The sequence below is a fragment of the Hemitrygon akajei genome, chromosome 16 (genome assembly GCF_048418815.1).
Source record: "Hemitrygon akajei chromosome 16, sHemAka1.3, whole genome shotgun sequence".
NCBI lineage: Eukaryota > Metazoa > Chordata > Chondrichthyes > Myliobatiformes > Dasyatidae > Hemitrygon > Hemitrygon akajei.
In genome coordinates, this window is record NC_133139.1 from 47,560,441 (window position 1) to 47,575,880 (window position 15,440).

Here is a 15,440-nt window from a genome sequence, read left to right on the forward strand (position 1 = left end):
CCTTCTCAGCTGCTTTACTTTAAATTCATGTTCCAACCTTAATTTCTCCAACTCTAACTGATCCGTCCCACTCGCTAGTACCTTTTCAGGAATATTTTCCAAATCCTCAGCTGTAAACACCTTCTTCCCAATGTAATACTGCATTTGCACTTCCCGCTTTTTCATTGATGACCTCACCTCTGTGAGGCTTAACCCCTTTGCCAGATTTACCAAGTCTAATTTGGTAGCCGGGTTTCCCATAAATTCCTCCACGTCCATCTTTGCTGGTTTCCCGTCTGGCTACCCGCGTACCAGATCCAAGTTTGGACTTACAGTCCCGATTCACTAGCCTCCCAATTTGGTGTCAAATCCCGAGACGAGAACCCCAAGTTGTTATGAACCCCATAACTGGGTCACTTACCAGCAAAGATAGAGAGGTCCGCTGAAGTCTGATGGTACTATTTTTAAACGTTTTTATTTATAAAGGGGCACAAAAGTAAGGTTAATACAAACATTCAGATAATATACGTCGTCAATACTCAATCTAAAGCACGGGTATAGTAATAATCAACAATAAGAAGTAGCTCTATCGTTTGTCTAGGGGTAAAAATATTGTCGGATGGAAATATCAAAGTCTCTGGAGTTCATGCAGGCGTTTAGCCTTTTGGGGACCGCTGGGTTTCACGTGTTGGAGAGAGAGGGATTTTTGGTGAGAAAATAAACTTGCCAGCCTTTTGGACTCAACTCGTTGAATCGGGAACGTGGGTTCCCCGTTGTCAGTTCGAAGTCCTTTTCGGTGTTATCAGCCACTCGTTCCCCAGGCTAGGGGAAACGAACCACACGTGGCTTCCGAATAGCTTCCTGTTATCACGGGAGCGATGAGCGATGGTGTCTCCTTCTGGTGCGTCGCTGGGGTACTGCCTCCTGCAGTCCCCTTTTTATCCTGACTTGCAGAGTTGTAGATGTCAATCAAGGTGGGGTGATACAATCCCCACCCCACATTGCCTGAGGGTGTCCATGTCCCTGATAGCTGGCACGTAGTATAGAGTCGCAATTCACACAGGTGTCTCTAAGAACAATGGTCAAATCTGTTGCATTGTCTCTCATTTCCTGGGTCCAAGACCTGAATTAATAGCGATCTTGCGATTCTCAGGAAGGAGGGGGCGGGTATCATAACACAGGCACTGCTTGAATACCTGAGGCACTGGAAATTACAAAGGACACCAATACCCTTTGGGATCTTTATTTCCTACAATGTTAACCTAACTAAACAAAACCAACAACTGTTAGAAACTTAAACACAAAGTACGCTGCAGATGCTGCGGTCAAAGCAACACGTACAACAAGCTGGAGGAACTCAGCAGGTCAGACAGCATTCATGGAAACGAGCAGTGGGTCTCGGTCTGAAACGTTGACTGCTCGTTTCCACGGATGCTGTCTGACCTGCTGAGTTCCTCCAGCTTGTTCTACATGAACTGTTAGAAACTAGTCTTGCCAGTATTCTGTGAATGAATAAAAAAATGTATTACAGAATCAGAAAACTCCAATCATCAATACATTATAAATTTATGACACACATTGCTTGTGACAGAGTAAAGCAAGAATTTTACTTAGAAAGGTATTAAACATGTACGTGAAAAATTCTAAATCCACCTGTTACATAGAATCACTGAGCACTATAGCACAGGCAAGGCCCTTTGGCAAACTCATCCTCTGTACAGTAAAAAATAAAGGGAGAAATATTTGCTCCTGTTGCTTTCAGTTTACATATATTGGATAGGTAAATGTCTCTTTAAAATGTGGGTTTATAATGTAGCTTTCTTCAAAGTTACTATTAAAAAGGATCTTTACAGGACCTTTGTAAAGAAAAACTGCGACTTTGTGAATACATTTACACAAAGACAAACAGTTATTGGTGGATTCAGGATCCAGTTTATAAAGAAATTAAAACACTTAAATATATAGTCACAATTGAGTGACAATGTTTGCCAGAAGTAAGTTGTCCCAAACTATTACAGAAAAGGAGACTTCACACCATCACTGGCTCAAGCTTGATGCGCTTAGTCTCAAAAGTACTGGAATCCACATCTTGGCAATCTTGTTTGAAGCAGCCATTGGACTTTGAGGAGACTGACGCCAGAGATTCCAGGCCACTTGTCCCCTCTTCTTCAGTGTCTCTATTTTGCTGTTTGACCTCGATTTTGGGTTTACTGTCCAGATCTTCTTTCACTGAAAGGTGGTTTCCCATTTCCTGCTTGATTGAATTTGCTGTCTCCACCACTTGGGGTCCTTCCCATTCAGGGATTTCAATACCAAGGTGTTTCATTAATTTGCTGATAACTTCATCAACATAACCAAATATCCGGAGGTCTGAGTATCTATCCTGGGGACACATGGAGGAATATATTAAAATAACACAGTTATGGAGCATGGATTGGTGAAGTGGAATATCCAATGTGGTTTCATGAGCACAAGAGTTGTAACTATCACCTTACTGTTTACGGGGGGGGGGGGGGGGGGGGCTTACACATAAGGAGCAGTGGTCATATTATTATGTTTTAATTCAAATATGGAAAAGTCAGAATAGCTAACAAGTACTAACTTCAGTGGGTTGATAATGCATTTGGTTAGAGTAAGATGAAGCAAATAAGGAAATTATCACAAGATGTCAGATTAATAATATGGGCTGCATAGAAAGAAAAGAGGCTGTTAAAAAAGGGCTAAGACAGGAGCTAAATTAAGATAAACTCCACTCTTCTTTAGGTATATATCTGATCACAAATGACAGAAACACTGGTAGTGTTATTGACAGCAAGGATAGTCATTGGCTATAGATGATCAGATAGACAAATAACAATGGAATTTAGTGCTATAATTGTGGGGAGTTGCATTGTTGAAGGACCAATAAGATTAAATAATCACAATGAATGGCAGGACCTTTAGATGTGCAGAGGAACTATGGTGTGATGTTCAGCATTGTGGATGCTGATCAACACCCAACTGTCAGATTATAAAATCTGGTCAAAATCTCACTGCTGTTTTTGAGACTCACTTAAAATATCTCAAGCTACTGTCCAGATGGATACATCAATACGCTCTTTATTAACTATAGCTCGGCATTCAATACTATCACCCCCTTCTAATCAATAAGCTTCAATACCTTGATCTCAATAGCTCCTTATGCAATTGAATTCTCCATTTCCTTACTTTCAGATCCCAATCAGTTTGGACTGGCAACATCTCTTCCATAATCACCTTCAGCGCAGGTGCACATGGCTGCTCTACTCACTTTACACTTATGATTGTGGCTAAGCACAGCTCCAATGCCATATTTAAGCTCGCTGATGACACTACTGTCGTTGGCCAAATCAACATACAGGAGGGAGACTGAAAAATCTGGCCAAGTGGTGCCACAACAAACTCCTCTTACTCAATGTCAGCAAGACCAAGGAAATAATTTTTGACTTCAGGAGGAGGAAACCTGAAGTTCATGAGCCAGTCCCCATTGTGGGATTGAATTTGGAGATGGTCAGCAACTTTAAATTCCTCAGTGTTATGATTTCAGAGGATGTGACCTGCCCCAGCACCTAAATGCAATTACGAAGAAAGCACGGCAGTGCCTCTACTTCCCTAGGAGTTGGCAAAAATTTGGCGTAACATCTAAAACTTTGACAGACTTCTAAAGGTATGTGGTGGACAGTATATATACTGAGTGCATCACAGCCTGGATTGGTAACACCAATGCCCTTGATGGAAAATCCTACAAAAAGTAGTGGACACAGCTCAGTGTATCATGGGTAAAAACCTTCCCACCATTGAGCACATCTACAGGGCGTGTTGTCACAGGACAGCGGCATCTATCATTAGGGACACACACCACCCAATGATGCTCTCTTCGCACTATTACCACCAGGAAGGTGATACAGGAACCTCAGAACTCACATCACCTGGTTCAGGACCAGTTACTACCCCTCAACCATCAAACTCTTGAACCAGAGGGCTAACTTACTCACCCCAACACTGAACTGCTCCCATAACCTAGGGACTATTTAAAAATACCAATTTGGAATTATTTTCTTAATAATTAACATCAAGTACAAAGAATTTGTATGTTGCTTTCATTAATTTGAATACAACTTTTAAAACAAGTTTGCAGAGTACTGATTGATCCCTGTTATTCGCTGGATGGGCTCATTAGTGCCTCATTGGTATGAAAAAAGCCACAAGAGTAAGTGCAGGTTGGAAAAGAAGTGCATGCATTTACATGAAAGGATAAAGATTTTTCTGAAGAAATAATGAAAAGAAATATCATAGTTGTCACTATGATCCAACAAGGCTATCTGTTGAAAATCAGAAGATCTACACAGTGCATGGAATCCAATTAGAGCAATCCAAGCAGGACAGATATTACTAGTAAACTTGTAAGTAAAGGGACATGGAAACAATATTGCTCAGAAAACTTCTCAGCACTTTGGCTGAAAGTCTTTACAAATGAAGTTAAATGACTGCTGAACACTAATGAACAATGAACCCTGCAACTGAATCAAAGCTCAAACTTCAGTCATACTTACTAGCTTGGTGGCTTGTAGATTAACAATAACCAATTTTCCGCCTTTCTTTTTTGTACTAAAGGGCAGATTGCCGCTCGGTTTGATTTGAAGAGAGCTCCCCAATGTAATGGCCACATCAGACTTTCTGTGGGGATGGAGAAAGCTCAGTAAATTTGCTCTTCCAGGCAATTCCTCATAACCAGCACATAACTAGAATATAAATGCTGGATACTAAGAATAAAATAATAACTTAAAAATTATTGAAAATAACTGAGTATTCTCCAATCATTCACATTTGATTTTCTTAATTTTACTGATTTCCTATTTCATAAAAATGAATAACCAATTGACGTTTCGGGCCAAGACCCTTCATCAGGACAGGATATTAAAGGGGAAGATACTGGAATAAGGTGGGGAGGGGATGAAGTAAGAAGCCGGGAAGTGATAAATGGAAAAGGCAAAGGGCTGAAGAAAAAATCTGAACGTAGAGGAGGGTGGACCATGGGAAGGAGGAGGGGCATCAGGTGCAGGTGATAAGACAGGTGAGAAGAGGTAAGAGGCCTGAGTGGGGAAATGAAGAAGAGGGAAGGGGGAAGCGGATATAAAAAATTACCAGAAGTTGGAGAAATTGATGTTCATGCCATCTGGTTGGAGGAACTTAGATGAAATAAGAGATGTTGCTCCTCCAACCCAAGAGTAGCCTCATCGTGGCTGAAGAGGAGACCATGAACTGACATGTTGGAATGGGAATGGGGATAAGAAATGAAATGCTTGGCCATTGGGAAATTCCACTTTTTGCGGATGGAACTGAAGTGCTTGACTAAGTGGCTGCCAAATCTATGCCGGATCTCTCAATATAAAGGGGTCCACACTGAATAGAGTAAATGATCTCAAGAGATTTGCATGTGAAGTGTTGCCTCAACTGGAACAACTGTTTAGAGCCCTGAATGGAGGTGAGGAAGGAGATGAATGAACAGGCGTAGCACTTCTGTCTTCTACAGGGGTTAATTCCAAGAGGAAGATTAATGGGGAGGGATGAATGGTCAAGGGAATTGTGGAAGACCAATCCTGTGGAAGGTGGAGAGTTGTTTGGGGGGGGGGGGGGGGTGTTGGGAAGGTAAAGATGTGTTTAGTGGTAGGGTTCTGTGAAGGTTGTGGAGAATGTGTTGGATGCGAAGGCTCAGTGAGAGGTGAGGACAAAATCAACTGTATCTATGTTAAGACGGCAGATAGATGGGGTGAGGGCTGATGTCCAGGAAATGGTGGTGATACGGATGAGGCGATGAGAGCAGCAACAATGGTGGAGGAAGGAAAACCCTGTTCTTTGAACAAAGAGGACATCTCAGATGTCCTGTAAAGGAAAGCCTCATCTTGGGAAATCTGTTTCCACCACTCAAAGGTTACATGGAGAAAGCAGGAGAAGGGGTTTGAGAAGGAAAATAGATCAGCCATATTTGAATGGCACAGCAAACTCAATGGGCTAAATGGCCTAATTCTGCTCCTATGCCTTAAGGTCTTACCTGAAGCATTATCCATTTTACCATTGCACATTAGGAATGAATGTGAGAGGATTCAGAATAGAAATACTGCAGCAAAACTCTTAACCCAGCATGTTCGGGACTTAAGCTGCCAGGCTAGCAGTGTTGTTTTATTAATGCTTCATCACAGGTTAAACTATTTTTTAAAAAAAAGTAACACAGTGGAGTAATAAATATTCCAGTGAGCCCTAAGCATCATGGGAAATAGAACCAGGTCAGTTTCAAGGGGGCACGGTCAGCAGAATGAGGTAAATTTGAAGATAGCTCCAGAACTGTGGTCCTGCTGAGTGGATGGGCAATATTGCAAACATTACCAGGGAACCATAGGTAATCAATGGTGCCTTTAAAAAAAAAACATCAGATTGGCCAGCTGCACATACCCATTTGCCTTATTCCTTGATGCCAAACCATCAGAGTTTCTGAATGGCCAGGTTGTGGATTATTGGAGTTTGACTACGCAGAAGAATTTTAGATACAAGGTTACGTACTGCAGCTGATCTCCATGGCTAAGAGATTTACCCAATGTACGAGATCATAGAAGATTAAGGTGAGGGGTAAACAGAGATAAATTGTACCTTTAATGACAACAAACAAGGATTTAAAATGGCATAAAATATGGGCTGGGGAGGGAATTCAAAGAACATTGTTTTATAAAATGCATAGTGTAGTTATCATCTGGAACAATGATAGGATAGAAGACAGAATCAATCTGGGCTTTCAAAGTGGAAGTAAAATTTACAGAGCCCTGGAAAGGGGAAAAGGAAATGGAACTGAATGGATTCATTCAAACAGAGGCTGCATATTTTCACTGAATGCCCTCCCTCCTGTGCCATAATGATCCTATATGGTTTTATGTAGAGAATGGGAAAAAGCTGTTCCTGCATGACAGGATTAGAACCATGGATACTTTGTGTGGTGTTTATTAAACTCACTAGCCTATTTTAACCTTTCTGGAATGGAATTGATTAGGTGGCTTTGGGAGAAGGAATTCAATGTAGAAACATGGATTTCTCACATTACCTGTCTAAATTCATGATGGAAGTTCAAAACAGCAAAAGAAAACAATGAGATGTAAGCACATAGCCTCAGTAAGGAACTAACTGGTTGCTCAAGACGGACAATAGAATGCAAAGTATCAAAGTAAATGCTATACTCATTGAAATGCCCTTCAAGGACGTATTTCACAGCTCAGACCCACTGCAGGAGGATCATCTGGCCATACTCACTGCAAGGTCCAGTTAATGCAGAATACCATCTCTGGTAGCAGATGTCATTAATACCTGGATGGGAGGATTTCAATTCAGCACAGGAAAGCAAAGGTCTGTACTGGGAAGCATATACATATGAATGGGAAGCCTATTCATAACGCACTAATGAACTGTGAGTTGGCATAAAGCACTCAAGAGTTACAAATGGTTGATACAAGTGCCTGCAGAAGTCACCTACGAATCATTCTGTTCTACCACCTCATAGAAAAACCAAGGCTGGGCAATAAATAAGAGTCTTGTCAATGGTAACCATTTTTTTAAAATCATGGAAGTCTGGGGTGCCACAGTAGAGTAGTGGTTAACACAATGCTATCATAGTTCGGAGTTCAATTCTGACGCCAACGTATCTCCAAATAAATAAATATAAATCCATTCAAAACAGCTAGAAATTGGAAATGTGGGGAGAGAAAAGTAGGGTTAATGTAGATGAATATTTTATGGTTAGCATGGAGTCATGGGTCAAAGGACCTCTTTTCATGCTATATGACTATGATTGAAAACCAGGTTCTGAACACAAAAAAGATAGAAAAGCACACACTCACTGATAGGTTTCAAATGTACCTGCAGGCTTCATCTGCCAAACTGAGGTCCCGGTCAGGTAATGCATCTTCCCAGTCTAAAATGGTATCTCGTAATTTTCCTCTAGATTAAAAATTTTAAATTGTCACTTTACGCAGTACTCTAAAAACGTCATCCTACACACAATCTGATCTTTCCAACACTGATAATCAAGAAATGCAAATACATTGTAGTTGTTCTATAACAGAAACTGACATCATGAGTTAAATAATACAATTCTGAAGCCATTGATTAAGCTGATAAGTGACATTTTAATTTTGTCCACTCATTTAATGTTGAGACTATAGATTCAATTGAATAGACTCGACAGCTTGATGCTAAAGTTAAGATTAATGATGATATTGTTGTCTTTTTTAACATTTAGGATGAAACACATTTGAGTTTGCATGTTTAAGTTGTGTTTCAATTTCAAAATATGTAGTTTAATCCTTGCTTATTAGTTAATATACTGCGGGATTAATATGCTGTCACATATACCTTTTGGTTTCAATCACAAATGTAGATTTTTTTTTGAGAAGCTACAAAATTGGTGACCATTCTTTTGAGTGCTGAAGAACATTATCAATCAAATTCATTTGGGAAAAGTAATTTTTAAAAAAATTTAAGATCAATAAAGACTCCTAAGACAAAATCAAATCTATCAATGATCTTTGGGCTTTCCGGTGCTAGTGAAGTGACATGTGTACTATATATACACGTGAATTTTGATTACAACAGGAGAGGTAGCTTTTATGGAATAATATGATGAGTGAAGCAGACCAGAGGGCAGATTGAGAATATAGAACTAAATTTGCTTATTTGCATATTTCAGAGAGGATCATACGTTAATTATTGAAATAGTTAACAACCAGGGCACCACAGTTGCATAGTCATTATTGTAATGCTATTACAGATTGGGGTGTTGGGAGTTCAGAGTTCAATTTCAGCGACCCCTGTAAGAAAGTTCTTTCTGTGTGCATGTGGGTTTCCTCCAGGTTCTCTGGTTTCCTCCCACAATCCAAAAACATACTGGTTAGTATGTTAATTGGTCATTGCAAATTGCCCTGTGATTAGGCTAGGGGTTGCTGGGCAGCATAGCTCAGTGGGCCAGAATGGTCTGTTCTGCGCTGTATCTCTTCATAAAATAAACTATGGTGATTAGTCTAGGAACCTGGGCTTGATCAGGTGGGATTTACCATCTTCTGCATTTTATTTTCCAAGATAGGGATAAGACAGGGTGGGACTTCTATTATTAATGGTGCACAACTTTGTACATACTGTATTATAAATAATACACAAGTTAAAATTCTTTGTGTTTTAACTATAAGTTGGAGGCTGATCTCGACCACTTCCAAAGCTGGATCACTTAAAGATTGGTCCTAGTTATCAGTGGTCACTAAGTATAAGCACCTTGATGTCCATCATTCATTGGTGCTTAGCCTAAATCCCATTCCCAATATCACTGAAAATTCATGTTTGAAACACTGATGTAAAAAATTAAGAAAATGTGAAGTAGCAGGCAAGTCAGTAACTAATTATTTGTGGCATGTTTGCAACAATGGAGCACATCTACAACTCCCATGAGTTTATGAAGTCAACAACTATTAATCCTTTTGACTTTTATGTACTCCACCATCATTGCAGCAAAGTCTTCTGATACAGGCCAGAAACCCTAAAAAAGTACAGGGAATGTATTTTTAATTAATTTAATGCCTGATTAAAATAAAACAGCACAACCTTGACAATGTTACTAATTCCCCATCTCATTAAATTTTGTTTAATAATGTGAACTGAATTATTTTATTCCATTCTGATTCAACTTGTTATTCAGTTTCTCCCAATAGATATGGTGTACACAGATATATTAAAAAAATGCAAGAAATAGAGGCAAGATAGACCATCTGGTCTTTAGAGTCTGCTCTGCCATTCATGAGCAGAATATCTGATCTTCTATTTCAGTGCTTTATCCCAATAACCCTGAACTCCATTATGTCTAAAGTACGACTGATTACTGTTCTGTACCACAGCCCTCCATTGTGTACTCTAGCCTGAAAAATACACAATACTCCGGGTGTGGTCTTCCTGAAATGCTATACCACTGAACAAGACTTCCTGTGTTCAAAGCTTCTTGGAATAAAGATAATATATCACTTAAAGCTTAAATACTTGCTGCTGTACATTGGCCTTCAGCTGAATGAAACAGTTGTAGATATGTGCTCCACTGTGTACAAATACCCCAGGTCCTTTTGATCATTAATACTGCCTAATGTCGTACCAGACAGTCAGCCATTCTGGTATCAGGATTGGTCTCCTTTCGGATTATCCGGGTCGTGATACGAACGTTCCTGATTTTCCGAGTGGCTAGGTTGATGCTCAACCCGGCACGGATGGAAAGCGTGCTCGGCTTGGATTCGAATTCGGGAGCCTTCGCTCCAGAGTCTGGCACTGATGTCATTGTGCCACCAGCCAGCCATGTGCACTAAGATGGATATATATACACATGCAGATGCTCTATTCCATCTGTGCTGTCCTTGCCCATTCAGATAGTTGGTCCATTTAACTTTGAAGCCCCCAAACTTGCAATTCTACCTAAGATGTCAACAAATATGGAAATATGACATTTGGTTCCCTCAGATTAAACACTGATGCAGACTGAGAAAGCTGGGGTATAGACAGACCACTAGTTACCATTTATTCAGTCATGTTAGGGAGAGTCTATAGTGACAAGATCAAAGCACATCTGGCAGATCTTAAGTTTCTGACTGAACAGGCAGTTTAGGAATTTAACAGAAACATATGAAATAAGGCTTGGAAAACAAAGATTTAGAAGAAATTTTTTTAAAATGTAACTGCCAAAATCATTCATGAGCAAGAAGATAGAAATATTGCAGGAGAATGAGAAGCCTTTCAGCCTAAATCAAGAAAAATGGTAATCTTTACAAAGGGACATGGAATATGAGGATATATTACATGAATTGAGCTGAACTGGCTAAGTCTGGTCATGGTGGCTGTACAGAATCATCACTTTGCTATGAAATAAAGCATATATGGTCAAAGAGCCTACTCAGTTTACCTTTCAAGTCAACTAACACAAATGACTCTTATTTGTTTCTTCCACAGGGAACATATGGGATAAACAATAAACATGGATATAAATCAACAATGTTATATCGCATAAACAAATTTGTAAAAAATTGACTGAAGTCAGCAGAATTAATCAGACCATTCAAGTGGGAGAGATCTGTACTGGCAGATTTTCTTTTAATAACTTGATTAGAAATCACATAATTAAAAGTTGCCTGGTGCCCAGGAAGAGAGTTCCCACTCCTGATCATCATCTACAAGCTCCTGCTAGAAGATTAAAGGGTATGGAGTGCCAGATGTATGCTCCAGTCTATGCGTTTTCTTTAGTTTAGTTACCAGAGCATGGATAGAATTTGTATAACTCGACTGCAATAACTATTTTCAGGGACATAAATATAATGTAAGAAAGCAATGACATCACTTTCAATTGTTACAAATGTGAAGCAACTCTAAGGGGCCGAAGGGTACAAAGTCGCCCCCTCCTTTTTGAGAATTGCAAGCTCGCTATTATTTCGGGTCTGAGACCCAGGAAATGAGAGAGAGACATCCAGAATACACAAGGTTTGGAATGTGTCCTGACATCAGCGGAACGGAACCACTGATAACTGCCATTGTCTCTTGGAGACGGAATTGTGTATTGAGTACTGTACTATTCATTGAAACCCCTCAGGGGACAACCAGAGTGGTCTGGTTGAGGGATTGCATCATCCCAACCTATTGACATCTGAGACCCCGTGAGTAAGGATAAAAGAGGGGTTGGGGAACACCCCTTTAGACGCACCAGGAGAAACGTTAGAAATCCCGTGATAGCGTTTTATAGCGAAAGCTGGTGAGAGCTCGTGTGCGTCCTCCCTTGCCGGGGTGGCAGGCTCATCACGGAAGAACGGTTTAGCTAAAGGAGAGGTCACACTTGAACGGCCACGGCAACGAGACACCTGACGGATCGAAATCATAAAGGAAAGCCGGCAAGTTTTATCTCTCTCTCTCTCTCCAACAAAGTGCAACACAGCGACAACCAAGATGGCAGCTTGTGGAACTGCAGTGAACTTTATATTTCCATCGGACAATACATTATCCCCTAGACAACGATACAGCTTATTTCTTATTGATTATTATTATACCTGCACTTTTAGATTTAGTACTGACGATGTATATTATCTGTATATTTGCATTGATATTATTTTTGTGTATTTTTACATATAATACATTTAAAAATAGTATCACCAGATTTCAATGGATGTCTCTATCTTTGCTGGTAAGTGACCCAGTTACGGGGTTCGTAACACAATCAATATGTACAAATAAGGAGTCAGAATTAAATGAGGTAGGAAAGGTAATTATTTATTGTTAATGTTTCACAATGAAGTTTGAAGATAGCCCCTGTAACAGGAGAACCCCATACCTGCATGCTCGAAGACCTCTTGCCTTCTTAACATCGCACAATCGGCCAGTTAATTTCAGTCCCATGGTGCCAACTACTGAATCTCGAACATACTGTCTATAATGGAAGAACAGTGCAGGAAAAGTTAACATATAATACTCCAGTATATCAAATCATGAGGAATTGCTCACTTCATTTCTCTTTCCATCTGGCATTCAACCAGACAGTAAAGCCAGTGATAACCCAGTGAACTCAAATATCTTAGTCAGGTTATTTTTCAAAAAGAATGATACCAGAGCTAAATGCGTTAGATTGACAGAACAGGCATGTACTGGCTTAACTATAAAGATTAATGGATGTTCAAAAGATTAAATAATTTACAGGCAGAGAGAGAGAGAGAGAGAGAAATTCCATTGAGGAAATCTAAATCAAGGGTGATCTGATCAGAATACTGATCAAAACTACATTAAAAAGCACATTATTCAAAGGTTAATGGAAATATCAAACCTTAAGCCTGAATTAAGTTAGTTACATATTTCAAAACTGAAACTGATAATTGATATATTTTTGTGATCAAAAATATTAAGCTAATGGAGGCAAGATCCAGATAAATAAATGGAAGTGGTTTAAGGTGAAAACGGGAAAGATTTAAAAGGAACCAGAGGGCAGCTTCTTTCAGAAAGTAATGTGTATATGAAACAAGCTACCAGAGAAAGAAGTTGAGGCAGGTACAATAACAGCTTTTAAAAAAAGATTTTGATTGTCTATGGATAGGGATATAAGTCAAACTTAAGCATTTGGGACTAGCTTCTGTTATGTATGACTCCAAGTCAGCGCCAAGTCAGATTCATCACAATGATGAAATAAATTGATAACCTATGTTCTTTTTCAATTGTAGCCAACAGTCAATAACTTGAAGGGTTTAATTATTTTAATGAATGACCTTATTTTCAGAGTAGATAAAGCAACAGAGGCACACAAAAACAATACTTGGTAGTATTTTCAATTTGTCACTGATAAACTACAGAAGACACAAACCACTATAGAATGGGCAGAAGTATGACAAATGTTAATGTTGAGAAATGTGAGGTAATACTTTTTGATAGGAATAGTGAAGAAAGGCAATATAGAATTAAAGATATTGTTCATAAAGGAGTGCAAGAGTAGAGGACCTGTGGTAGGAAGTATGGGTATAAAAGTTATTGAAAACAGTAGGGTGCATTGGAAAAAATGGTTAATAAGGTATCCAAAATACTAGGCTTTATTAAAAGAGGTACAGATTATAAAGATCACTGAAATCATGCTAACCCTCTATATTGCACTACTCTAGCCTATATTGTTTCAGTTTAGGGAAGATGAAAGAAAAAGGTGGACTGCATAGGAGGGAAGGGTTAGAGTGATCTTAGAATAAGTTAAAGGATGGTACATCATGGGCTGAAGCTTGTAGTGTGCTGTAATGTTCGATGATGTAAAAGTACCGAATAGGGCTCAAATTTACCAAAATATATTCTGAGACAAGGGACTATAGTTAAAAGGACAGAGATATAAGAAAGGCAGCTAAAAGATTTGAGGGCCACAGGAATTATATAGGGAAACTAAATTCTTAAGGATGCTTCAAAACAAGGATGAGAGTTTTAAAATCAAGTATTCAATTAACTGAGAGTCAATGCAGTCAATGAGCAGTGTGATGTGATGGGACAATTCAATGATATAGATTTTATTACTCTGTTAAACAGATTAGACTAATGGAGGCCAGCAGGCATCAGTTGAAATAGTCAAAGGTAAGAGTTAACAAAGGCACAGATAAATATTTCAATAGCACAGGAAAGAAAGGCAAGCAAAAGTTAAACTCAGCAGTCTCGCTGATGAAATGAGCATGAGATTGGAAGTCTGTTCTAAGACCAAGGATCATGTCTGTGCTGGGCTCTGAGACTAGGACCAGATCTAGAAACAGGTAAGTGTGCATCTAGCACCATATAATACAAGAGTGTGGCGACTCACTTTCTGCGCAGGCGAACCGGCTCACAAATAGCCTGCGCGTGGGGAAAGACTTTGGTAATGCACCTCTGACGTCATTTCCGCCCGTAGCTGGCGCTAGCGATTAAATGCCAGCGCTGCGAAGTTTGAATAAACTAGTCTCAAAATGTGTCGTCTCTAGCTCTGTATGTAGTACATCGCTACATTGGTGACCCCGACGGTCCAAACGGGATTTGGACCAAAGATGACCGACTCTTCATCTATTCACGCAGTTTCGCTAAAACTGCCGACTTTCTGGCCGCTGCGACCACGCGTGTGGTTTAGCCAAGCAGAAGCCCAGTTCCAGATTCAGCAGATATCTTCTGATTCCACGCGTTACTATCACATGGTGAGCGCCCTTGACCAGGAGACGGCTGCCCAGGTTGCGGATTTCATACAGTCGCCCCCGGAAGAAGGCAAATATGAAGCATTCAAAGCGCTGCTCATTGGGACCTTTGGCCTCTCACGGCGTGAGCAGGGTGCCCACCTGCTTCACCTGGACGGTTTGGGAGAGGCTGCCATCAGCATTGATGAATGAGATGCTGGCCCTGGCTGATGGACACAAGCCCTGCCTCATGTTCGAGCAAGCGTTACCAGGCCATGCGCCAAACAGCAGACCAGACCAGGCCTGACAGGGGGACGCACACAACACAGAGGCAGGAGTGAGGAGGGCAGTGAACAGTGGTGTTTCTACCACCAGCAGTGGGGCACAGAAGCCCCCGTTGTCGCCTGCTCTGCAAGGGCCAGCTGCCGCTAATGGCTATGGCCGCTGGCCATCAGGACAGTCTCTTGTACGTCTGAAACAAACAGTTGGGACGCCGCTTCTTGGTCAACATCGGAGCGGAAATCAGCATCTTGCCCCCAACGAGGTACGACACCTGCAACAGGAAGCCAGGACCCACCCTGAGGGCCGCAAACGGCAGCACGATACGGACCTACGGCACCCGCACAGTGCAGCTGCAGTTCGGCGCCAGCCGGTTCACGTGGGACTTCACACTGGCCGCCGTGGCCCAACCACTCCTGGGGGTGGATTTCTTGCGAACTCACAGACTGCTGGTCGACTTGC

At 40.6% G+C, this 15,440-nt stretch overlaps 1 protein-coding gene across 1 annotated transcript in view; it reads right to left on the reverse strand.

Annotated features, from left to right (window-relative positions):
• Positions 1-435: 435 nt before the first annotated feature.
• sirt6 (sirtuin 6) overlaps positions 436-15,440 on the reverse strand; it is a 38,263-nt gene continuing 23,258 nt past the window's right edge. Inside the window, exons 5-8 of the mRNA XM_073068817.1 lie at positions 12,380-12,475; positions 7,897-7,977; positions 4,551-4,674; positions 436-2,362 (exon numbers count right to left, since the gene is read on the reverse strand). Of these exons, the coding sequence (XP_072924918.1) occupies positions 2,009-2,362; positions 4,551-4,674; positions 7,897-7,977; positions 12,380-12,475 (655 nt within the window). The 3' untranslated portion in view covers positions 436-2,008. The remainder of the gene's footprint in view (positions 2,363-4,550; positions 4,675-7,896; positions 7,978-12,379; positions 12,476-15,440) is intronic.